Raw genomic sequence first — 27468 nt, forward strand, 5'->3', positions numbered from 1 at the left:
GGTTGCATTTCACTATTTCTGTAATGTTTCCCTTTTCATAGTTGTATGTAACCCAATCGACAAACGGTCTTTTCAACTTCCGGTTCAAAATGGTAGGCATGAAAATATGTATAAATCAAATATATTTATCCATCAGCATCGTAATATGTGAAATGTATCTTGTATTTATCTATTGTATTTTAGGAACAAAACATATTTACGTAGTGATTAAATACTTATATATATAATTCTGTCTTGTGAAGATCATGTTATCATTAATTTTGACAGGCGTATTTTACGTAAACAAAACAATCTTAATTTTACCTTTAGGCTCGTGTTCGAACTAAGACCGTGAAGAAGGCAGCTCGAGTGATAATCGAGAAGTATTACACAAAACTGACTTTGGACTTCCATACAAACAAGCGGGTTTGTGAGGACATTGCCATCCTGCCTAGCAAGAAGCTCAGGAATCGTGTCGCAGGGTAACGATTATTGTATTTTTCAGTTTATAGAGCTATTTTAACCGACGTTTATCCGTCAACATCTTCAATTTCACTCACATGCATTAGGTGAACAAAATATGCATATGAATCCGAAAATACATAATACACGGATCAACTCACATGAATCAAAACTAGTTATGCAGTGTTCTCGTACATTCGTGCCCCTTAACTATGTATTTCGCGCATGCGCAAACAATGACAAGTATTTTTAGCATTGTATAACTTTTATATCCTCAATAAAATGCTATTTCAGTATTAAACCATCTGAAAATCGTCTTTGTTTACATATAAGTCAATATAAATTGCCGCCTTAGAGTCTTTTGATGATTATTGCTTTGGCAGACTCTTGGTGTCAATAGTCCACTCTATCTTTTTAATAGCAAAGTTCCGACACGAATTTCGGTCGCATCACTCCTGAATTTAAATACACACATATTTGTGACTATTATGAAAGAACGTTGCCTAAATAGTATTTATTGAGCAAAATATATCGAAATTTACCTGATAATAAACTATATTTCGAGTTTGTTTCATCAAATATAAATCCTTGTATAGTAAAGGGTTCATGTTATCTCCCTTGAACTGGAGGTTAAATTCAACTATGTTTGTAACTGAGTTCGAACACAAAAATTAAGTGTGCAATATGCGCAAAACAGTAAGAAATGAAATTGGAAATAGTAAGAAGATGAAGCAAAAAAAGAATTATAACTATAATAACTCAAAATATTAGAATCAACAGTAACAAAATACCCCAAAAGTAAAAGGTACGAAATAACAACAACAACAACAAAGCCAAAATGGCTGCCTTTGAGAAAATGATCGCTCCATGTCTATGATTTTTAATGTAATACAGGTAATTTTTGTGATCTAAGTTCATATTTGTCAAACAACAGGTAGATTTCAGATATATACACTTGTAAATACTATAATTCCCATAATAATATTGTATTTATTTTTTGTTATAGTTTTTAGAGACCGGAGTTTCAGCGTTCAGTTTTATTCTGAACGCAAATTATTTCAGCTATTTACATATTTACTTTTTTTTCAACTTGTGAAGGTGAAGGCCAATGATCTGCATCATCCAGAAGATATTTCTCATTGGATTCGTGCTCCTCGCTTGACCTCGTTCTAAATGGGGTTCTCAGTGGGGAAGTTATTTTTTACGTAACGGATTGCAATGTCCTCTTTCTAAGACACAATTGAATGTGTATTTAATGATGGAAGCCATTTATTTTCAAATATAAAATTCCAAATAAGAGCAAGGATGTAAATATTTTTTACCATGGTTACTTACAAAACAATGCAAACATGTTAATTGAAATATAATCGTCTCGCTTGTCAGGCTTATTGAGTTACAATACCCTGTCGGGTACCTCTCAGTGCTCCGAATTAAATAGAGCACGGCCTTCCTTAGAAATGTTTCTGCCACTTGCACAGAATTTCTAAGCTTTTTTGTTTTAAATGCTGGCGATTTTTAATGCAATAATACTCTGCAATGGTATTTTTTACCACAATTTAAGCAATATCTATGTCTGTGTGGAACATTTCTTGTTTAAAACTCATTTTCTCGGCAAAATAGTCAGCAGTTGTAAACGCTCGATCTACTTGAATAGAATCCTGACACGCGAAGTATTTGGCAAGAGCGAAAATGACGTATTAAATTGAGCACGAATCCAATGAGAAGACACAAAAGTATGAGAACGAGGCATACAATTAGTTGCAATAATTCAACTATCAGCTTTAAAACCCAATGGGTTGCTGATAGTTGCAATGCGCTCTCTCTTGGCCATGGGTGCAAAATGTTATAAACAATGCAAGGGTTAAGGAACACTGAAACTGCAAGAACTTATAAAACTTTACCTATCTTAACCACAAACTCATCCAAATGGTACCATTAAAGCAAAAAATAATTGATTTTATTGACTTGGGTTTTGTTTTGTACGATGTATCCGCCAAATTGGAAAATTGACCCAATATTGGTTAGGTCGCAGTACACCAATATTTTGCACGTCGGGTTATGTGCTCCAGCCTATAAAGTTGATAACGATGTGGTATTCGATACAGAATACACTGTTCCAAATTTAAACATAAACATGTCAGCGAGAAAAGTGTGTTGAAACATCGTCGTGTTTTTATACGGTGCATGCAAAGGATGACATCCGTAGGTTGCCATTCAGGTAAATTTAACATGTTTATGAAGTTTATATATTATTTTCCTCAATATGTCTCGAACGACGTCTGTTTAGTGAAGCGCATGGATTCGCTGCGCTGAACTGCACCCATGTTTATGAAGGGGTGCATATGGACTGCCAGAGCAGCAATAGCAAAAATTATCGAAGGCTCTGGGAGTCTGTTTATATGGACTAAGTTACAATAAGCCAGATCCTTGGTATAGTCCGTATAAAAGTACTTCCAAAGCCTTTGATGAATTTTGCTATGGCGGCTCTTGGAGTCCATATGCATGTCTTCATAATCACAATCGCAAATCTGCGCATAGATTTCGTGCGCATCACTAAACAGATGCGTTACCAATTAAGGAAAGGGATCAATAAACTTCATAAACACATTAAGTTTACCTGAATGGCAGCCTACAGACATTATCCTTTGCATGCTACCTAAAAAACATGACGATATTTCAACACACTATTCTTGCTGTCATTTTCATTTTGAAATTTCGAACAGTGCAACTGTAAATACTTGACAACTCAAATATCTTATATCAACTTAGGGGGTACATCAATATCACAATGTGGAAAATATTGGTGTAATGTGACCTAACCAATAGCAACACTTTGTCTGCAACATAACAACGGTTCCCAATATGGTGGATAGAGCATACAAAAGAATAACAAAGTAGCTAAAAAGCAATTATTTCTTGCTTAATGGTACCATTTGCATGAGTTTGTGCTTTAGACAGGTAAACATTGATACGTCTTTGCAGTATCAGTGTTCCTAAGCCTTTGCAGTGGTGATGAAATTTTGCACCTTTGGACAATAGATGGCATATTTCAACTCTCAGCATCCCTTTGCAGGGTTTTTTTTTACTAAGAAAATGACGCCGATATTCGGCGTCTTCCCCTACCAGAATTTTTCCCCTAAAAATACCATTTCCCCTCCAAAAATATAATTTTTCACCAAAATATAATATTTTACCCTCAAAGAAATGGTTTTTTTTTCTTTTGGGAAGTCGACACTTATCCAATTTGTACCATGTACAACGATCTCGCTCTCTCCCGACGAACACTCAAATCTCGGAATCCCAGTGATTCTATATATAGCTCTTAAATTACGTCATGGAAACCGGGCAACTAATCATGTGACTATTTTACTGGATTCCGGTCTTGCGCGAGAAGGGTGTTTCGTCAATTAATTACCGGAAACCAGTCGAATTTTCATCCGGGTTATGTGAAAGCCAATATATAAATGTAAAAACAGAAAAAAGTCTCACAATTGGCGTTCATACACGAACAAAATAAAACGTTCGGACTCGGAAAATATTAATTGCGTTGACGCATTTTTTAAGAATGAATCATCAAAAACCGTTGAAACCCAGCAAGATTCGGACGTACATGTAATCAACATCGATTAATACTGTTGGATTATTGTGAAAGTGAAAGTATACAATCGGCAGCTGCCGCACCTTTCCCTTCCAATACTGTAGCAGATCTAGATCGTCAACCCATTCATCATGAAATTGAAATCATAATATTGACATCATTCTCCGGCCCCAGTTGAAAACATTTCCCATTATTAGATCTACACCTGCAACTTTATTTAGGACTTTGACTTTAATATCATACTTGTTCATGTGTTTAAGAACAAAAAGGTCAGAGACATGCCTCTTTTTCTAAAAAACAACCCTGAAGTCTGTAGGTGAGTTATAGACATTGAAATGAGCAGTTTTTATTTTTTCCCCAAATATGTCTCTTTCGCGCTCGATTTTCCCCTTTTACCCAGCGTCCAGCGTCTTCCCCTTTTTCTAAAAAAAACCCCTGCTTTGGGTTATACAGCTGCAAGTTGAATTATTGCAACTAATCCTTGGTACTGACCATCTGGGTCATGTTGCACCGCCAGCATGCCCTTTTTTGCATACTGACAGTTCATTTTTCTAGCAATTTTGGAAAATGAGATTGGTAAAGTATGGATTTTTAAATCGATTTAATGGCAAATTTTGAATTTTTTATTGACAAAATGAACCAAATTGTGATTTTTGTATCAACTATTGTGAAAATACAAAGCTCAAGGGGGGAATTGAACCCACGACCTCCAGAGCGGTAATCAGACACACCACATCGCGAAAGAGCTAGCCCAACAGCAAGGCTGTTTGAAATGACCTTAAATAACTACACAACAAATATTGACAGATCAGGAAAAAATCATATAAAATATAGCTGTATACTTTGTGAGATGTTTTTGAAATAAAATGAGATATAATAATCTTAGGACACTTTTTTCTAAAAAAATGTTTAGCTCACCTGAGCACAACGTGCTCATGGTGAGCTTTTGTGATTGCCTTTTGTGTGTTGTGCGTTGTCAACATTTGCCTTGTGAACACTCTAGAGACCACATTTATTGTTTGATCTTCATGAAACTTGGTCAGAACATTTGTCCCATTGATACCTCGACTGAGTTCGAAACTGGGTCATGCTGGGTCAAAAACTAGGTCACCAGGTCAAAAAAAGAAAAACCCTGTGAACACTGTAGAAGTCACATTTGATGCCCAATCTTCATGTAACTTTGTCAAAATGTTTGTCTCAATAATATGTTGGTTGAGTTCAAAAATGGTTCCGGTCCGTTGAAAAACATGGCCGCCAGGGGGTGAGGCAGTTTTCCTTATATGGCTACAGAGAAACCTTGTGAACACTCTAGAAGTCACAATTTTTGCCTAATCATCATGAAACTTGGTCAAAGCATTGGTTTCATTGATATCTCGGACGAGTTCGAAAATGGTCCAGATCAGTGGAATAACATGGCCGCCAGGGGGCGGGGCAGTTTTCTCTATATGTTTATAGTGAAAACATGTGAATAGTGCTGCAACAATACGTCAAAAACCGTATTGCAATATATTGTCAGTTCAAAAACCCGTATTGCAATATATCGCAATATATTGCTAACTTGTACCAAAAATATAACTTGCCAATTACCCAATAATCCCGTATATTCCAGCTTTAAAGCAAAATATGGTATATATTTACTATAAATGTGCTCAAGAATAACAAGAAACACAAACATTGGCAAATTTTCTTAAGTATCGAATGCATTTTGGCATTCGTTACTATTTAAAGATGTGATGAAATAACGTCCAACCGGGGCATTTTTTTCCACTGAACACTCGTTATTCACCTGATGTGAAGTTCCCGTTTTTATACAACACAAAATACACCCATACTTTCTATGCCACGTTCTACATGTCAGGGTTCGACATTAACTTTTTTTACAGCAAGACCGTCGGACCAGCTCCTCTTAAAATGTACTAGCCCGAACCTGATGTCTACTAGACCATAAATGACATGCATGTAGCAAATGAACACAATTGTGTCATGTAACTGTTTAATCAGGATTTATCAGTAAATAATCAGTGAAGACCAGATTTTTTTTATGCAGAGTAAAACAATAAAATAACCCCTTTTTTTGCTTTTCTTCGTTAAATTAAAGCCATGGGAACTGACTAGATTTTCCATCTTGGATAAAATTGACGTTTTCGTGTTTCTTCATATTTACGTTTTGTGTCAGTTAAGCGTCGGATTCTTTTTTATTAGCCGGATTTTTTTCAAAAAAATCTCGGCTTATAGATTGATGTTGTCGGGCGGGCGGGGGGGCGGGCGGGCAGGCGGCGTGCTCGAAAATGTTAAAGTTCTTATTTCATGGTATAACTTTGGTATGCTTGGACCTAGAGTCTTCAAACTTGACATGAAGGTTGGCCAGGATTAACAGATGACCACTGGTCATTTCAAGGTCATTCATTTGAAGGTCAAGGTCACTGTGACCTTCAATATAAAAAATGTTAAAGTTGTTATAACTTTGGTATGCTTGGACCTAGAGTCTTGAAACTTGACATGAAGGTTGGCCATAACTAGTTAGTAACCACTGGTCATTTCAAGGTCATTCATTTGAAGGTCAAGGTCACTGTGACCTTGAATGTAAAAATGTTAAAGTTCTTATTTCATGGTATAACTTTGGTATGCTTGGACCTAGAGTCTTCAAACTTGACATGAAGGTTGGCCAGGATTAACAGATGACCACTGGTCATTTCAAGGTCATTCATTTGAAGGTGAAGGTCACTGTGACCTTCAATATAAAAATGTTAAAGTTGTTATAACTTTGGTATGCTTGGACCTAGAGTCTTGAAACTTGACATGAAGGTTGGCCAGAACTAGTAAGTAACCACTGGACATTTCAAGGTCATTCATTTGAAGGTCAAGGTCACTGTGACCTTGAATGTAAAAATGTTAAAGTTGTTATAACTTTGGTATGCTTGGACCTAGAGTCTTGAAACTTGACATGAAGGTTGGCCAGAACTAGTAAGTAACCACTGGACATTTCAAGGTCATTCATTTGAAGGTCAAGGTCACTGTGACCTTGAATGTAAAAATGTTAAAGTTCTTATTTCATGTTATAACTTTGGTATGCTTGTACCTAGAGTCTTCAAACTTGAAATAAAGATTGGCCAGTACTAGAAGATGACCACTGGTCATTTCAATGTCATTCATTTGAAGGTCAAGGTCACTGTGACCTTAAATGTTAAAATGTTAAAATTGTTATAACTTTGGTATGCTTGGACATAGAGTCTTCAAACTTGACATGAAGGTTTGCAAGCACACTTAGATGACCACTGGTCATTTCAAGGTCATTCATTCTAAGGTCAAGGTCACTGTGACCTTGAATGTAAAAATGTTAAAGTTCTTATAACTTTTGTAGGTAAAAATGTTAAAGTTCTTATTCCATGTTATAACTTTGGTATGCTTGTACCTAGAGTCTTCAAACTTGACATAAAGGTTGGCCAGTACTAGAAGATCACCACTGCTCATTTCAATGTCATTCATTTGAAGGTCAAGGTCACTGTGACCTTCAATGTTAAAATGTTAAAATTGTTATAACTTTGGTATGCTTGGACCTAGAATCTCAAACTTGACGTAAAGGTTTGCAAGCACACTTAGATGACCACTGGTCATTTCAAGGTCATTCATTTGAAGGTCGAGGTCACTGTGACCTTGGATGTAAATATGTTAAAGTTGTTAATACTTTGGTATGCTTAGACCTAGAGTCTTCAAACTTGATATGAAGGTTGGCCAGAACTAGTAGATGACCACTGGTCATTTCAAGGTCAAGGTCACCGTGACCTTGAATGTAAAAATGTTAAAAAAAAAAAAATTGAGATCAAACTTTCCTAATTGTCAATTCAAGTTCATATTTGTGACCTTAAATGTTATTGTTGTTCATGTATATGCATGCATTCAAAACATAACACAAGGTTTGCTCATGCCTTGAAAAGTACTTACATTTCATTTTGACCTTTGAACAATATTTCAGTAATTTAAGTATTGCATTGACAAAAACACGAAAGGTACTTTCCTGTCATTTAAATCAAAAATCCGGCTTCAATGCGGTCATCTCCGACCGCGGAACTCTTGTTAACTGATTTGTCGAACAAAAATCCGAACTTTAACAAAGCCATTCTTTAAATTACATTATCTTGTCTTCTACGCAAAAATGTTTTCATTGATGACACCGATTTTCGATAGAAGTCGTAAAAACATGCTCTACAGTTATACGTCGCTGCAGAAAATCATTAATATTCATAACAACTTGACCAAGTGAAACAAGCAATTTCTGCAGGAAGCTCTCCTTTGCGTCTAAAAATAGCGATGAATCGTGTGAATGCTCCGCGTTTATTTAAATATACTAGTTTTGTTTTAATGGTAATAACGGATACAAGAGTAATTTTACACATTTAAAGTAAAGGTTTTCACAGCAGTTATTTATAGTTATATGAATCAGTATAGATTTTTGTTTAATTTATGTACGACCAGTCGGACAAGCTAGCCCGCAGTTTTACTAGCCCGACCACCGATCTTACTAGACAATGTCTGTCGGACGTGCCTTAGTGTCGAACCCTGCATGTCTGTATAATTTTCGCGCGCTTTTTATTGAGACAAAGGATAAAGCACTTTTTATTTGACGCTAGAATTTTTTATTGTCGCATTAGCATTAAAATTTGGAAGCGTAATTCCGAAATTTGGAATACAAATTTAATAATGCTCAATTCAGAATCGAACAAAACATTTACAGCTGTGCGCAATTAATTCAAAGATAATCTGTTCAAAAGTATCGAACGAATGCTCCGATGTAACAACGCTACTCCATATAAAACACTTATCAGAATGCTATTTTTATGGCAATTTTTTTTTAACACTGCTTTGTTTTGTTTACCTTGTTATCATTATTTCGAATGGCTTTTCTGGACGAAATGTGAATGCATTTTTGTAAAATGTTCGTACCGGTATGATGAAAATCGTATCGCAATACAATATGCGGATTGCGTATTGCGATATATACCGATAAACCGGTATATTGTTGCAGCACTACATGTGAACACTCTAGAAGTCACATTTTTGGTCCAATGTTAATGAAATTTGGTCAGAACATGTGTTTTCTGGATATGGCGGTTGAGTTCGAAAATGGTTCGGATCGGTAAAAAAGCATGGCTGCGGGGGGGGGTCATTTTCCTTATATTTATATAGTATAACAGCTTGTGAACACTAGTTTAGCATGTCAAGGGAAGTAACTGCAAAATGGCTTTTGAAAAATTATGTTGAATTGACAGAGTTGTCTCCCTTTTTATGCCCCCGGTAGAGTTGCATATAGCAGTTGAACTGTCTGTCAGTCAGTCTGTCCGTCCGTCCAAAAAAAAATTAACATTGGCCATAACTTTTTCAATATTCAAGATAGTAACTTGATATTTGGCATGCATGAGCATCTCATGAAGCTGCACATTTTGAGTGGTGGAAGTTCAAGGTCAAGGTCGGTCATCCTTCAAGGTCAAAGGTCCAAAAAAATTCAAAGCGGCGTTCTCATGAAGCTGCACATTTTGAGTGGTGGAAGTTCAGGGTCAAGGTCATCCTTCAAGGTCAAAGGTCTAAAAAAATATATTAAAGCGGCGCAATAGGGGGCATTGTATTTTTCTGACGAACACATCTCTTGTTAAAATAATTTTTTATAGCACAAGAAGATTAAGTGGAATTAATTATAAATGATAGTTTTACATTCTGGAAGATAGCAAACTTTTGAATATGTTTTTTATTGTTTGATGATTCTGTACAATATTGCATTCTTTTGTCAAACAATTAAAGCGAGACTATACAATTTTTATATGTGTTAAATTGTAATATATTGATTAATACATGTTACAATAACACAAAATAGGCAAGTCATTGAAGACAAATTTCATAAAATGCAGCAAAGACCAATAAGCGCCCCGAGCCGATGGTGACGAAGATATTTCATACATATTTTCCTACAATAACCGAAGAATTCGTCTTTTTATAAGGATCGGAGTTAGTGTTCGTGTGTCGTATGAATTAAGATGCACATCGTACATGCATGATATACATTCTGGCAAATTCAACTGTACAGACATTTTCGATTTCAGCATTAAATATCTGGCTTATTTCGCATTTTTCGACACATGTTCTTCTTAACTTTTATTTTAAATTATATTGAAATGTATGACCTTGTTAACACTTAGAGGTCACATTTATTTTCCGATCATCATGAAACTTGGTCTGAAGATTTGTCCCAATGATATCTTGGATGAGTTTGAAAATGTTTTTTGTTGCTTTAAACACATGGCCACCAGAGGCGGGGCATTTTTCCTTATATGGCTATATATGGCTTTAGTAAAACCTTGTTAACACTCTAGAGGTCACATTTATTGTCAAATCTTCATGAAATTTGGTCAGAAGATTGGTCTCAATGATATCTTGGATGAGTTCGAAAATAATTATGTTTGCTTGAAAAACATGGCTTCCAAGGGGCGGTGCATTTTTCCTTATACGGCTATAGTAAAATCTTGTTAACACTGTAGAGGCCACATTTACTGTCCGATCTTCATGAAACTTGGTCAGAATATTCATCCTGATAATATCTTGGAAGTGTACAAAAATGATGCCGGTTGGTTGAAAAACATGGCTGCCAGGGGGCGGGGCATTTTTCCTTATATGGCTATAGTAAAACCTTGTTAACACTCTAGAGGTTTATTTTCTGATCTTCATGAAACTTGGTCAGAAGATTTGTCCCAATAATATCTTGTTATCTCAGGTGAGCGACTTTGGGCCTTTCAGGCCCTCTTGTTTTATATAAATTGGAATTTTTTTAAACAATTTTGGTTCGGGATCAGGTCTGTTTTACGGCCTTTTTACTTTTTGCCTTTTCAAAGGCACCACATGCCCTTATCAATAACATCTTAATTGTCTCTTGACCAAACGTGTGAGCCTAGATGTCAGACATATCAGTGTTGATCATTTTATGTGATGCTCTGACTTTGATTGATTTACTACATAGACACATCTCTATTCGATTATTTTTATGCCCCCCTTCGAAGAAGAGGGGGTATATTGCTTTGCACATGTCGGTCGGTCCGTCCGTCCGTCCGTCCACCAGGTGGTTTCCGGATGATAACTCAAAAACGCTTAGGCCTAGGATCATAAAACTTCATAGGTACATTGATCATGACTCGCAGATGACCCCTATAGATTTTCAGGTCACTAGGTCAAAGGTCAAGGTCACTGTGACCCAAAATAGTAAAATGGTTTCCGGATGATAATTCAAGAACGCTTATGCCTAGGATCATGAAACTTGATAGGTAGATTGATCATGACTAGCAGATGACCCCTATTGATTTTCAGGTCACTAGGTCAAAGGTCAAGGTCACAGTGACCCAAAATAGTAAAATGGTTTCCGGATGATGATTCAAGAACGCTTATGCCTAGGATCATGAAACTTGATAGGTAGATTGATCATGACTAGCAGATGAACCCTATTTATTTTCAGGTCACTAGGTCAAAGGTCAAGGTCACGGTGACCCGAAATAGTAAAATGGTTTCCGATGATAACTCAAGAACGCTTATGCCTAGGATCATGAAACTTGATAGGTACATTGATCATGACTGGCAGATGACCCCTATTGATTTTCAGGTCTCTAGGTCAAAGGTCAAGGTCACAGTGACCCAAAATAGTAAAATGGTTTCCTGATGATAACTCAAGAAAGCTTATGGCTAGGATCATGAAACTTCTTAGGTACCTTGATCATGACTCGCAGATGACCCCTATTGATTTTCAGGTCACTAGGTCAAAGGTCAAGGTCACAGTGACAAAAAATATATTTACAAAATGGCTGTCACTACAACTGAGAGCCCATATGGGGGACATGCATGTTTTACAAACAGCCCTTGTAATTAAGTTGATAGGATAAATAACAGTGCTCAATTTATGAAGCATTTGATTTACACACTGCATAAGGTACCACCTTCCATGACAAGTGCATACAGAGCGTTCCGAGGTGTCACAGAACATTATCAGGCATTAATATTTGTAAGAGAATGTAGACTTTGTAGTCCGACACTCCGACATATACCATTTTGCGAATCTATACATAACTGTCATGTTCATCATTTTCTAAGATGGTGGACAAAGAAATTTGTTGCACAAATGACAACAACAATCAAATTAGTTTTGGCTTTTTCCTTCACTTAACCTATAAAGCTCAAAGCATTGAAGAAGAACTAAAATGGAGCCTTGTTCATCTTCTTCCATGTTTGAAATTCACAAACAGCCCATTTCATGAATCCACTGTCACACTTTTCTGGATCCTGCAATAACTTAAAAGTTCTTCATATTTTTTATTTAAACTTGAAACATGTACAGATGGCTATATGGAGATTATGCACGTCATTTCATTTTGTTTCTACGTCAAGAATTCTGGTTGCTATGGCAACAAATAGACTAGAAATATTGCTGAAAATGGTGGAATCTGCGATAACTTTAAACGATCTTCATATTTTTTATGAAACTTGAAACATAGATAGATAGAAATATGGAGATTATGCACCTCATTTCATTTTGTTCCTATGTCATAAATTCTGGTTTCTAGGGCAACAAATAGACTAGAAATAAATATTGCTGAAAATAGTGGAGTTTCATCGGTAGGGGACCATATTGCTTGACAATAGTCTTCTTGTATGATGTTTAGAGCTGTAACGATTCGGTTTAATGCATAGAAAAACTGATCACCGCCGCCGATTTGATTTCGATACCAATACGGCCAATTTCGATTTGATTTACTGCAATTCCGATTGATTCGCATTTTAAACCTTATTTTCAAAATCCGTCATCTAAACGTTCTTGTCATTTGTAATACGTCTTGTGATTTGTCAATAGCCAATATGGCATCCAATGAATGAATGAATAACATGCTGAGCATTACATCAGCCGGTATAATGGCTTCTTCAACCACGCCAAAAGACGCACCGTCAAAATTAAAATCAAAAGTATGGGAACATTTCGGGTTTCGTAAAGGTTCTGATGCAAAGGCAACTTTCAAAACGTGTTTTGTTGACGTAAGTTACCCACATGGTTTGTTTACTAAACTGTGTGCATTCTGTTAAGAAGTCAACAGAAAGTTACATGTTTTTTGTTGTTGTTTTATTCTGTTTAACAGAACAGAACAGATAGTTTATTTGCGACTTAAGCATATACAGCTCATCGTCAAAAACAATAAATCAATCATAAATACATATACATACACATGCGTCAAACTAACAACAAATGTTATGCATTTTTACACATAGATGATTTTTGTGAGAATGCAATATGAAAGAGAAAGAGAAGGCTCTTAATTGTTAAACAAAGTTAAGTAAATGATTATGATCCGTTAGTGATTGAGAAAAATAAAATATAGACATTATGCAGTTATAAATTATTTACAAAATCACAATTTTGGGGAAAAAACTATTCTCTCATAAGACTATAAATTTTCGGCTCTAAGTTTAAATGCTTTTATACAAAAGTTAGCTAGACGTATCAATACAGATTTTCTAGTCTCATTCAACAATTGTACAAATTTAAACATACTTGGTCTTCTTTTGTAAAAAACAGGTATACATGTATTTCTAATATTATCATATAAAGGACAAATAAGAACAAAATGGTACTCATCTTCAATTTCATTCATTGAACAAAATGTACATGTTCTTTCATTTCTTTGAATATTTTGGTGCCTACCAGTTTCTATAAATAGAACATGGGAAGATAATCTCAATTTTGCGATTATGTTTCTAAATTTCGAATTTTCAATTTTGTCTAAATAAATAGATCTTTCAAATATGGGTTTCAATTCTTTGTACAAATATAGTGATGGAGAGTCATTTACATCAATTCGCCATTTTGAAATAAACAAATCTTTTAATCTATTGCGGAACATTATAATAAAGCTGTTTTAACACAGGTGGTACATTATGCATTTTATGTTATTTAAGAATAACTCAACAGGAAGTTTTGTTCAATAAATTTGTTACTTATAAAACAATGTTGCGTTTTTAAATTTTATTTAAAAAAACAAACACTTTAAATGTTATACATAATAAGTTAATAACAAATACCAAACATATTAATTCATTATTAATTAATTAATATAATTCACAAACCAAACATGAAATAGTTTGCAAAATAAGCAGCAAATAGTTTAATATGAATCGAATCAAAAATAATCGAATCGGACCATTTGGTATCGAAATCGAATCGAATCGAATGATGGGTGAATGGTTACAGCTCTAATGATGTTATGAGTGAATAGTTTTTACATCTTGCTTTACAATGTGTGACTATCAATTTGATGAATAAACTGACGGTTTTACAAAGTTCTATAAACAGAATTCCAAATTGTTCTTATTGTATCTAAAAGACCACCATATTTTACAGGTTTCTCACCCATTTGATGAAGCGTATTCAGCGTGGTCCAGTTCGTGGCATCTCCATTAAACTGCAGGAGGAGGAGAGAGAAAGGAGAGACAACTACGTTCCAGAGGTATACGATGAAAATGTCAAATTAATACGTAACAATTTGATTAATTGATTAAAACAAGATTTTTACCCTTTACTTAAGATAATTTCTTTTTATGTCCCCCACTAAATAGTAGTGAGGGACATATTGTTTTTGCCCTGTCTGTTGGTTGGTTGGTTTGCGCCAACTTTAACTTTTTGCAATAACTTTTGCTATATTGAAGATAGCAACTTCATATTTGGCATGCATGTGTATCTCATGAAGCTGCACATTTTGAGTGGTGAAAGGTCAAGGTCATCCTTTAGGGTCAGAGGTCAAATATATGTGGCCAAAATCGCTCATTTTATGAATACTTTTTCAATATTGAAGATAGCAACTTGATATTTGGCATGCATGTGTATCTCATGGAGCTGCACATTGTGAGTGGTGAAAGGTCAATGTCATCCTTCAAGGTCAGAGGTCAAATATATGTGGCCTAAATAGCTTATTTTATGAATACTTTTGCAATATTGAAGATAGCAACTTGATATTTGGCATGCATGTGTATCTCATGGAGCTGCACATTTTGAGTGGTGAAAGGTCAAGGTCATCCTTCAAGGTCAAATATATGGGTCAAAATTGCGCATGTAATGTCACTTCTGTAATATTGAAGCTAGCAATTTTATATTTGAAATGCGTGTGTATCTCAAGGAGCTGCACATTTTTAATGGTGAAGGGTCGAGGTCATCCTACAAGGTCAAACGTCATATAGGGGGACATTGTGTTTCACAAACACATCTTGTTAATGATGCAATTAACACCAAAGTTAACCTTGGAAATTGTCTTTAAAATCAATATAAAAAAAAAAAAACAACCTATGAATAGTTAGACATTCTTGTATGCAGAGTGATGTTCAGATCTGACTAATTTTGGCCATTCAGAATAGCAGCAGTTTGGCCATTCCATCAGGCAGAAGTTGACCATGAAATTTTGTTCCTCAGATTTCCCTCCTGGAGCAAAATGATGTCATTGAGGTGGATCCAGACACCAAGGAGATGTTGAAAATGCTGGTAAGTGTTCATAGTAAATAACAATTTGTAAACCAGACTACCCAGGGAACTGTGATACGGTGAACTGACTGCTGTTATGGGATTGAAATACTATTGGATGCTGTACAAATTGCATATCAATAAATGTTACAAGCAGTTTGGCCAAACAATTTGAAACTTGTATATCATAGCATTGCATGAGAGCAGGTAAAGGTAGCAATCCCTTCAATATAATTCTTAGAATTTTAACAAGATAACTAGACCTAGTAGGTTCACAGCTTGTGCTTATTTCAGTATTTGTGATTTTACAAAATCAAAGAAATGCATTATGTTCAACTGAACAATACTGTAAGTCATTTAAGACAAATCCACACACACCTTATTTGACTTATCTGTGAAAGGAACCCACAACTTTATATTTAACAGCACTCTAAAACCGAGTTATCAAGCCTTTTAGTTGACACATGTTTGATTCTGAGAAAATAAAAAATTATTTGTATTGCAAAACGTGTTCGACCTATTATTTATATTATGAATATTAATATAGCTGTGTTGTTTGGAAAGACTGTACCGTAAATCATGGGCCTCGCTTTGGAAAAACTTGGCTTTATGCTTGTTTGTAAAGTGACCTCCAGATAAGCCTATAAAGTACAAATAGAAAATGAGAGAGCACAAAACTCATTATTTGACACTGTGATGACAACCCATTACCCAAACAGTTGTCTGAGTGCATACCATAAATTTATATGTAAAAGTAAAAGTAAAAGGTATCCATAACACTAAATATTCAATTAAAGTGTTCTTTTTGTGCAGCCACCATGCTTTAAATTAAAAACTCTTCGTGTTTACACTGTGATGACACCCCATGTACCACTCTAATGGAGAATGATGATAACCCATCACCCAAATAGTTGTCTGAGTGTATACTATAAATATCTCTAAAAGTTAATTGTTAATGTATCAATAACACTAATATTTAATTAGAGCTGCAACGATTCACCAACAGCTCGATTCTATTCGATTTCGATTTCAGACACTCCGAAACCGATTTTTTCGATTCGATTCATCTTCTAACCTAGTTTTATCATATAATCACTCTTCTGCCTCAAAATTAACATTTCTGTTCAAAAGTGTCGCATACCTAGATATCTTGGGCATTTGTCAAATTGTGTGTTTGTTTGATATAGTTTGGTTGGTTCAACAGTGTTTTAAAAACTGTTGAAAGTGTGTTAAATTAACATTTGTAAAAAATATTTTACAAGAAACTGCTAATTGTCATTCAAAATATGTCAATATTTCAATAAAAAACATAAAAAAGAATAGCAAATTAGGACTCAATTTTAATATAAAAACTTATGACTTGAATATGTTATGTTGAATACACAATAAAATAAAATTAAATAAATAATCATAAGAACATCTGGAATCAGTGGAGTGATAGTACTATAACTATTAAACTTATATCCAAAACCGCTACAAGCATGTTTACCATTTAGCCGTGACAGCATCATCTGTTACCTGTAGGACAAAGAACATTCTCTAATAAACTTAAAAAATTCCCAACAGAAACAGAACTACTTTTCTGGCTGGCAACTTGAGTAATTGCACTTGTGCTACCTCTTAGTCTTGCTAAATCAACGTTATGCTTGCATCCGTGAAGCAGTTTACACTTTGCTTTATCGGGAGGGCTACCATCCCGAAACCCAAAATACTGCCACACTTTTGATTTTGGCTTCTTAGGTGCATCTGATAATTTCAATTTGTCGGCCACAACTTGTTCAGCCATATTGACGCTTTTTCCGAAAGTAGACCGTAACACGCTTATTGATTGGATGACTAAGGTAATAAGCAGCCAATCGCGCGCGTCGTAATTACAAGTAAAGATAAAACCTACACCTTCCCGTATCAAATAGTCAGAATGCAGCGAGCTTTACGTATCTATGTATATATATGTCTATATGTTTGAGAATCGAATCAAATTTGGTAGGTTTGGTATCGTAATCGAATCGACGCATTTCGAACCGATTTTCGATGCATCGGATCGTTGCAGCTCTATATTTAATTGAGCTGCTTCTTTGTGTAACCACCATGCTTTAAACTAAAAACTCTTCGTGTTTACACTGTGATGACACCCATGTACCACTCTAATGGAGAATGATGATAACCCATCGCCCATACAGTAATCTGAGTGTATACTATAAATATCTCTAAAAGTTAATGGTTAATGTACCAATAACACTAATATTTAATTGAGCTGCTTCTTTGTGTAACCACCATGCTTTAAATTAAAAACTCTTCGTGTTTACACTGTGATGACACCCCATGTACCACTCTAATGGAGAATGATGATAACCCATCACCCAAACAGTTGTCTGAGTGTATACTATGTGATCACATTGTTATATTTATGCCCCCCTTCGAAGAAGAGGGGGTATATTGCTTTGCTCATGTCGGTCGGTCAGTCGGTCCGTCCACCAGGTGGTTGTCAGACAATAACTCAAGAACGATTGGGCCTAGGATCATGAAACTTCATAGGTACATTGATCATGACTCGCAGATGACCCCTATTGATTTTGAGGTCACTAGGTCAAAGGTCAAGGTCACGGTGACCCGAAATAGTAAAATGGTTTTTGAATGATAACTCAAGAACGCATACGCCTAGGATCATGAAACTTCATGGGTAGATTGATCATGACTCGCAGATGACCCCTATTGATTTTGAGGTCACTAGGTCAAAGGTCAAGGTCACGGTGACCCGAAATAGTAAAATGGTTTCCGGATGATAACTCAAGAATGCATACGCCTAGGATCATGAAACTTGATGGGTTGATTGATCATGACTTGCAGATGACCCCTATTGATTTTGAGGTCACTAGGTCAAAGGTCACGGTGGCCCGAAATAGTAAAATGGTTTTCGGATGATTACTCAAGAATGCATATGCCTAGGATCATGAAATTTCACAGGTAGATTGATCATGACTAGCAGATGACCCCTATTGATTTTGAGGTCACAAGGTCAAGGTCACGGTGACCCGAAATAGTAAAATGATTTTCGGATGATAACTCAAGAACGCTTTTGCCTAGGATCATGACACTTCATAGGTACATTGATCGTGACTCACAGATGACCCCTATTGATTTTCAGGTCACTAGGTCAAAGGTCAAGGTCACAGTGACAAAAAACGTATTCACACAATGGCTGCCACTACAACGGACAGCCCATATGGGGGGCATGCATGTTTTACAAGCCCTTGTCATTTATTTACACTTAATTTTTGGTATTTCATATTCACAGTTAACGTTTTTAAATTAATGTTTAAAATTCTTAACTGATCATTATTATGGTATTTATCTTTCAAAAGAAGTCTCGTAGCAAAAATACAGTTTAGGTGAAAAATATCCCTGAAATAGTATGTGTGGAATACACAGACTAATCTGGGACGACACATTAAACAGAGTGATGTTTTCACAGAGTGATGCTTAAATGTATTTTTGAAAAGGTCTTAGTGGATCTGCCTAGCAGGTTCAATCTCCACAGTGGGAGCGTTCTTTCGATCTTCCCAAAAGACACCAAAGCACTGGTTCTTAGTCTCAGGAAACGCATTCAAGAGCGTTTCAATATAAAGCCTTAGGCTTAAGGTGAAATCAAGCAAAAATAAATGGGTTTACTCTAAATGTATTTTTGTTGTTGCAGGACTTTGCGAACATCCCCAACCTCCAGGTGACTGCCCCGATCACTCAGATGGGAGCTGGCCAGGCTGGTGGGCCCCAGCAGGGAGGATTCAACCAGAGACAGCCACGTTAATATTGTACAGGCTTTACTAGTAAAGAAAAAAATATGAATATATCTACTGTGTTATGTAGTTTATTACTGTGGTTGTTCTAGAAGGCAAGTAAGTGTTAGTTAAAAAGGAAATATCAATGGCTAAATCCTTATGAATTAATTACTGCTAAATGAACACATGCAGTACTTGATGATTGTACTTAAGTTGTGTGAAAAATCTTTAAAGAAATGAAGGTATGAAATCAAATTCAACTTGAAAACACATTTTTGGCATATAATACATGTATACTGGTAAGCTCCCGCCATGATAATTGTGGAAAAGCATTAATGTCAAGGTCACAGTAGACATTTGATCATATTGTCAATACGTGGTGCATGCAACAACCATGAGAGAAAAAAAGCGCTTCAAAAATCACTATTGATATTTGCACATGAAGAAATTACTAAAGGGGTCACACAAAACAGTCTGTCAACTTAGAACTGATCTAATACACTAAACTAGCTATTCCAAAAATATGTTGCTATCAATATAATTATTAATAAAACGGACATAATAATCAAAGAAATTAAAATTAACATGCTTTGCCAGGTTTCCTTTTGAGAATGTCATCAAATTTTTGCCTCAAATGTGTTAACGAAATCATTAAACAATGTACATGTACAGCGAAAATATGTCATCCAAGCATTTGCTATAAAATTATCAACGTAATAACACAGACACGGTAAGTAAAGATGGCATATCGTACAAGGAGCGTCACATTTGAAGCATAGCTTCGCATTTGTCCCCCCAGCTTCCCTGTAACTCGTACCGCCCGTTAACAAACCTCCAAACAATTCTTACATACTGCTCAAACAGTTGTTTCATTTCCAAGGGCATAATCTCTCTGTCGACTGCATCTTTCATCATCAATACTATTGGCTTGTGGTGCTGAAAGGCAATCTCGAATTCCCTGCAACAGAACTCGCTTCGACAAAAATTTTCAGTCACGAACACTGCAATAACAGCCGACTCGCGTATACATCTGAATATTTCTTTAAAGATAGGGTTCCCAATCACAAAATTTCTATCACCGGTTGCGACGAGATCTCTATCGATACCAGTTATATCTCTGAAAGTTTGATTCAACGGTCCATACACATTCTGGGATACAAATTCTTCGTCTTGGTTTGCATAACTCAAAAACACGGCAAATCTCAGGTCATTATCATTGTCATTTAACATCGCTAATCTGTCTTGCCTTCTGTCCTTTCTTTGTGTTATTTTACGCCAGCGTCGCACTGATATAAACCCAGCGATAACCGCTATAACAACTGTGACAAAAACTACGCCGCCCGAAATGATTGCACTTCGGAAACTTTGTTCACTGCGGCACAAACTTTCTAGTTCATGGCGAACTTCCAACTTAAGTTGAATTAAGTTGGGTGGGTCAAAAGACTTATAGCAACCAACTGCTGACATATTCAAGATGTGATTAGAAAATTGAAACAAATCATTGATGTTCTTGAGATGGACACAGGCTGAACATTGGAAGACGATTTGTCCTAGATTGATCCAGCTGCCTTTTGCCATTGCTTGCATTGTTAGCTTTGTTTGCTGGGCGATTGTCCTTAACTGATTTCCACTTACATCTAACATTTGTAATTTCGTCAAATGCTGTAATTCAATATCGATTGAAGTGAGTTTATTTGATGAAATATCTATGACCTTCAGCTTCATATTGGCATTAAACATCGCTCGTGGGATGGTCTTGAACCCGTTGTCAGCTATACGAATGACCTCCAACTGAGCAAATGTCAGTAACAACTGTTCAAATTCCATCGGGCTCTTCTCCAGCATATTATGCAATCTGTTGGAGGAAATGTTTAGTGTTTTCACTTTGAACAAGCTTGACAAAACTTTGGGATTCAGATATTCATTGTTGTTATGAGAAATGTCAATGAATTCAACATCATCTTGAAGAGCCACCAAATTGAGTTCTGCATCAACTATCGGCACGTCATTATATCTCGAGTATACATTTTTAATTTGTATGCACTTAGGTTGGCTAGGTGGATACATTAATGTTATATTTCTTATATCGGTTATCTTGAATTGTTCAGTTCCACATATTCTATCTAGCACAATGCTTTCAAACCGTGGGTAACCACAGTAGAAAGGTTTTGTTTGAACTTCGACGACTTTGTCGCGCCATACAAAGTGACGACGAGATCCGAAGTTCCGCCAACACATAAAGCCTTGCAGGGTATGGCGGTCTCCATACAGGCCAGATACATCTATTACACGAAGATTAGGAAACGCTGGTGCACGCGGGAGCTTTGAGCTGGTATCGTGAATGATTGAAATGTCAGAAATATTCAGGATTTCAAGACTTTTGCAGCAATTGTTTAAATCATGAAAATCAAAACTTTCCAGCCTCGACTGGGAAAAGTCTAAAACTTTAATAGGTCTACTTAGCAGGTTTCTGATGAAGCGGCTATTAAAAACTAAGAATTTGCCATAAATATTTGTCAGTTTAACTACTTCGAGTTTCGGTAACACATTCGTGTCATCAAATTCATTTAGAATCCCAAACCGCGCATCAATGCCACAGTTTTGAAGACAAAGGACTTGGAGTTTGGATAAGCCGTCAAAAATGCCATGTTCGTAATTTAAGAAGAAACCACCGATTACAAACAACTCAACCAGACTCGATAATTTATTGAAGCATCCAGACGTTAACGTCAGATTTAATCTTGGATAACTGTCTATATATGTTGTATTGTCCACTAACGTGAGATGCTCAATAAATTCCCAGCCTGACGCTCTATAGTCGGTTAATGTTACGGTAAATCCACTTACCCCCTGTATTTGCACACGTGAAATTCCGACGGGAATATAGATCGGAAACGTACCTGTGCATATTAACGTAATGTTATCGTCTTCCACAAAACACGGTATTTCATGTGATGAAACAAAAGTCAATAATTGTACAAACGGCAGAAAAATTAACCACATTTTGTTTTTCAATATTCGGAACTCAGCCTAAAACCTTGCACGAAAGCGTTCAACATTATATGTGATTTTTTCAGTCCATACGAGCGCTATAATGTAGAGAAGATTTCGACAAATATTTAAGATCTGAAAAAATCTTCCGCTTTCTTATCAGCTCAGATTGTAATCGGTAATATTATGATTGATGTGTAACCAAATATAAACATTTGTATTTCAAGTGGTTCGTTTATCATTAAAATAGGATAATTTCTTGCGTGAAATGAAACCGATTGACATAGAAAAATGCATTTCACGCGACATCTTAAAGGGGCCTTTTCACAGATTTTGGCTTGTATTGAAAGTTTGTCATTAAATGCTTTTCATGTATATTGATAAATGTAAACATTGGATCTAAAAAGCTCCATTAAAAAAAAAACAATAATAATATTTTTTTTAAAAAGGGAAAAAAAGTAACCCACAACTGGGCTCGAACCACTGAGCCCTGGATTCCTGGAGTGAAAGTCTACCGCTTAGACCACTCGGCCATCCGCGCTCATGCAATCAGTGTGTATTTTAGACTTTATATAAGCAATCCTCGTAGTTCACAAAATATAACGACAACATCAGAACTCTTCAAATCATTCAATCGTTTCGCGTTGCAACGCTATATAATTTTCAGGTTTTTAAATCGTCAAAAGATGCATATAATGGATATTTTAGAGCATGGTAAATGTTCAGTCATGTTGTTTCCTCACAATTATCACAACTAAAACGAAAATTTGCGAATCTTAGATAACTTTTTAATTTTGTCAATTTACCAAAGCGTGAAAAGGCCCCTTTAATTATTTAATTGTTAAGGTTCATGATACATACGAGAATTAAAATGACATAAACAATACATTCGTAGAAAAATAATTGATTCGCAAAGGTTAATCTAAATTGGGCTTAAAAAATTTCTTTTTCGTTGTTGACAGTTATTTCATAACTAAAAATGAATAAGGCTTTTATTTGATCAGACAATTATACTAACTTACGACATGAATCGACATCACATTTAAGCAAAGACTGACGAATGCAATACGCATGTTTCCAATATACATGTACAGACGTCATGAAGCTACTTTTCTGGTATAAACATAAGAGCTAGTTCCTTATTCTTCTATAAAAAAAATCTGACAAAAAATTATCTGTTTGCTATAAGCCAGTACGACTGTTTATCGATCTTTGTAAGGTCTAAAGGGTTCTCAGTCAGGAAGATGGTGTTTTGAAGTTAATTTTGATAAATGTTACAAAATGCAAATACAACATAGCCTACGTGTGTTGTTTACCTCTTTAACGGGTATTTGGCAAGCTGACATTTTTCAAATAAAGAGCGAATAGTGTCGTATCAGATGATATCGTAGGCGAAAAGAAGTCTCTTCGAAACGAAAATCCAGTGTAGGCGGAAAGTGCCGTCCGTGATTAGCCAGTGAGGGATACACACGGTAATCAGGAACGAAACTTTATGCACATGCATTAGAGCAAGGCACAGTTATGATACAACGTTTCAGTATAACAACCAGTATTAGTGCGCCCCACAAGTGGCTGACAAATATTCAATATCAGGTCTAAACAACGGTTGTACATAATTATTTATCATCATAACATACATGACCCAGGTTGGTGCTGGATAGCTCAAGTCTATGGCAATGTATAAAAGTCGAAGAGAGATGATTTGAGGGGCAGAGAATGGTCATAAATAAGACGTGCGACAGTATTATAGAGTTGTAACAACAGGGTTCGTGCTAACAAAATGGTAAAATTGGCTACACCTTCCAAAATGAATTGCTTGAAATATTTCCAAGTCAATAAGGTTAAGTTAAAGAGCTTGAAAGGTTGGATGATACAGGTGGATTGCAGATCGAATTGAGCGACAATTTGAAATTGTTTTAGAAATCAGTATTGCAGCTGGGCAAAACATGGAGTCTTGTTAACCAAGAAATAGCACATTTAAATTCGTCTCTAGCTAAAAAATCCAAGTTCAAATTAAGGTCAAAGTTAAGTTGGATGATATGGGTGAATATAGATGGGCTCGAAGCAACAACTTTTATGTGTACGCATCAAATAGTCAAAATATTGGATTTGGTTCTAGGCAAAATTGTAAAATCAACTTCACTTGTCACAATTTTAAATATGGAAGGCAGGAAAGACATCACGATCACAATACATACGTCTCAATAACTAAATTGGACACAAATTATGGACATTAAATGCAAAACACAAATAGGATAAAGGGAAACTTTAGGAATCTTAAGACAGAAACTAGGAAGTGTAAGATAGCCAATTGTTTCCTTACATGATTTTTAAAATCCACTAATGATACATAAATGTTCTAAAGCATCCCTGAATCGTAGTACACATTACACATTAAGCAAGATTATTGTCAATAAAAAATAAGTAGTCGATACGAAATAAATTTTAAATAAATATCATTTAGAATCAATGGCATATACTCAATATTATTACACAAAAGAGAATTTTATAAACATAAACAATTTATATATTTGATCAGATGTCATTTAAAAATCATAGCAAACCAAGTTGTTACCATACATAAAAGGTCTAAATTTTCTTCTTTTTTATCACACACGTTGCCAAAATATTTCAATTAAAATTGTGTTTTCTACGCATGTATTTAACAAAAACTATAACCATCCAGAATAAGCGCGTAATTACGCAGCACACCAGAAAGTTAAATAATAATACTATGAAACAACGTTTTTTCTGCTATTAAAATCAAATGAAATTACTGAAGAGAAAACAATCGGTCTCGAACTCATGATTATTTGATTTTTAGTCTGGTGTGCTATCCACTAGGTCATTTAAGCCATGTGAATATGACTATTCTTAGATTGATATACCTAACAGTTCTATAAGCGGAGCATGTTGTTGTGTCCACGTGCAAATTTAAATGACCCTGAGATGTGGGACCTGTAAATAAACTCTGAACAACAACAACAACAGCGGAGCTGTATGGTGAACAATAGCAGGCGGATAAAAACTACTCAACCGTAAACGCTCGAATTCCTCGTGCGTAAGTCTCAACAACGAAATAATCACTTTTTTTCGCCACGGAACGCATTGAGAAAAGACTTTATACTTATCAGTCAAAAGAAATTGAATCAAGAACATGTGCTTCAATTGTGACACACGTGGTTAAAATTATTCAAATAAAAGAAACTTGAATAGACATATAAAGGGAAAACACAGTGACAAGTTGCTTCATTTTACGTGAACAGTTACGGGCTGCAAAGCAAAATTTATTCGAAGGAGTTACGTTACAAAACATCTCGTCAAAACCCATGGATTAGACAAGAAAACGGCAATATTAAAAGTAAAAGATCTTCTGATGAAGACAGTGAAGGAGAATGATGATGATGAGTGTTATCAATCTCGACCTCGCACTCCTCTTAATGAATTGTGCAGGTATCAGGACATTTCGGAAGCTGAAAATAAATACGAGGAGGATGATTTCGACACGTGGATTGATACTTTAATTGACGAAACTAAATCATATGGCACTGCAACTTGCACAGCTCCTGTTCCTCCCAGTCCGAAGATCATCATGGAAGAGGCGCCGTAAGAGGAAGTTTACGACGAAGTTAAAAAAGTTGTCATCGCCCCAGAACAACCGCTCTGTACATCCGTACAATTATCTTCTCCACAGAATGATTTTTCAAACAGCGAATGTAGTAATAATGAGCAACCTCACACATTACATGACAGCATCCGCGAAGAAATTGAGTTCGTCAATGACATTAAAAGTTACGACAAACTACGTGAACAATGAAGTCAGTGCTATTCACCAGACAGCATCAGTTGCATTTAGTGACATTCCATCCTAGCAACGCTGATCCAATGGAAATATTCACCCACATTCAAACCATGTTTGCAAATTACGTTGATCAATAAAATAATGATTGAACTGAGCAATACATACAGGACATTATTTGTTAAAGTATTCACATAATTGTTTTCATGATGATTTTAATTATAGGTACGTTTTACCATGCTATATTTGTAAGTTGTCATATTCATTACCCCTGGTTGAGGAATGTCGCGAAGTTCCTGAATTTATATTGTACTCATTTAGTTCTGTTCTCCGCAATACAGGCGGAGTTTTTCACCTTTGTATTCCTTAGCGGAGTTAGGATCTAGCGGAGTTTCATTCCATCGGAGTAATCAAACCTCGTGCTTCCCAAGTGCAGTTTTGGCGGGAAACACATCTATATATAGTGGACTGATTGGCTGCTCTGGGCTCACTTGCCATGACGTTACTACAGGACATTACACTTTGTTGGACATATAACGTGCATAAATTGGAAAATTTAATTGTTAATCGCAAGATCAATAAATAAAATTTTGTTATTTAGGAAAGTGCTCTTTCTTGTATAAACATCAAGGAAATAATTTACAAGAGGGCCTGAAAGGCCCAAAGTCGCTCAATGACCTGTTCTTTGCCGCCCAAGATATCAATAGAACAAATGTTCTAACCAAGTTTCATGAAGAATGAACAACAAATGGCCCCGTGGCGGCCTGTTTTTCAACAGACCGGAACCATTTTTGAACTCGTCCAAGATATTATTGGGACACATTTTCTGACAAAGTTTTATGAAGATCCGACAATAAATGTAGCCTCTACAGTGTTAACAAGGCAAGTATTCATGACGCACAACCAATGACAGTCCATTCACAAAACTTTAAAGGTGATCACAAAAGTTCACCATGTGCAAAAAATAGTATGCTCATAAAGATTGTCACCATGTGTGAATATGATATTATTAGAACTTAGTGAGTAAACTAAATCAAGTTATGATAACAACATTTGTTCCCAGCAAGTGTCATTCAGATTGAACTAAAATGTGACTAAAAGTATTCACAATGTTTCACTATAAACAACTGTAGACATACAAAAAATACCACCCCCTGAGAGGCTTGTTTTAAAACAAACCTGAACTATTTTCAGACTCGCCTTGCAATTATATTTCCAATTAAAAAATCAATAAATCCGTTTTAAAACACAAATCTTTGATAATCCTTACTATGCTGATGTTAGGAATTCATTAATTCCAAATTATTATAGATCTAGCCCAAATATGTTCAAGTTT

General features: G+C 35.7%; 1 protein-coding gene across 1 annotated transcript; it reads left to right on the forward strand.

The window, feature by feature from the left end:
• Window positions 1–7: 7 nt before the first annotated feature.
• On the forward strand, window positions 8–19413 carry LOC127876844 (40S ribosomal protein S17-like). Its single transcript, XM_052422334.1, has 5 exons — window positions 8–92; window positions 310–461; window positions 14457–14562; window positions 15519–15587; window positions 19261–19413. Exons 1-5 carry the CDS (start codon window positions 90–92, stop codon window positions 19369–19371), a joined length of 441 nt encoding a protein of 146 aa, XP_052278294.1. The 5' UTR covers window positions 8–89; the 3' UTR covers window positions 19372–19413.
• Window positions 19414–27468: the final 8055 nt, after the last annotated feature.

Source organism: Dreissena polymorpha, chromosome 4 (assembly GCF_020536995.1).
Source record: "Dreissena polymorpha isolate Duluth1 chromosome 4, UMN_Dpol_1.0, whole genome shotgun sequence".
NCBI classification, from domain to species: Eukaryota; Metazoa; Mollusca; class Bivalvia; order Myida; family Dreissenidae; genus Dreissena; species Dreissena polymorpha.

What these genes read in the sequence shown, in the direction of transcription:
- LOC127876844 (XM_052422334.1), top strand. An exon ending in CTCAGGAATCGTGTCGCAGG is followed by an intron (nt 462 to 14,456) that starts GTAACGATTATT and finishes CATATTTTACAG; the next exon opens with GTTTCTCACCCATTTGATGA. An exon ending in AGGAGATGTTGAAAATGCTG is followed by an intron (nt 15,588 to 19,260) that starts GTAAGTGTTCAT and finishes TTGTTGTTGCAG; the next exon opens with GACTTTGCGAACATCCCCAA.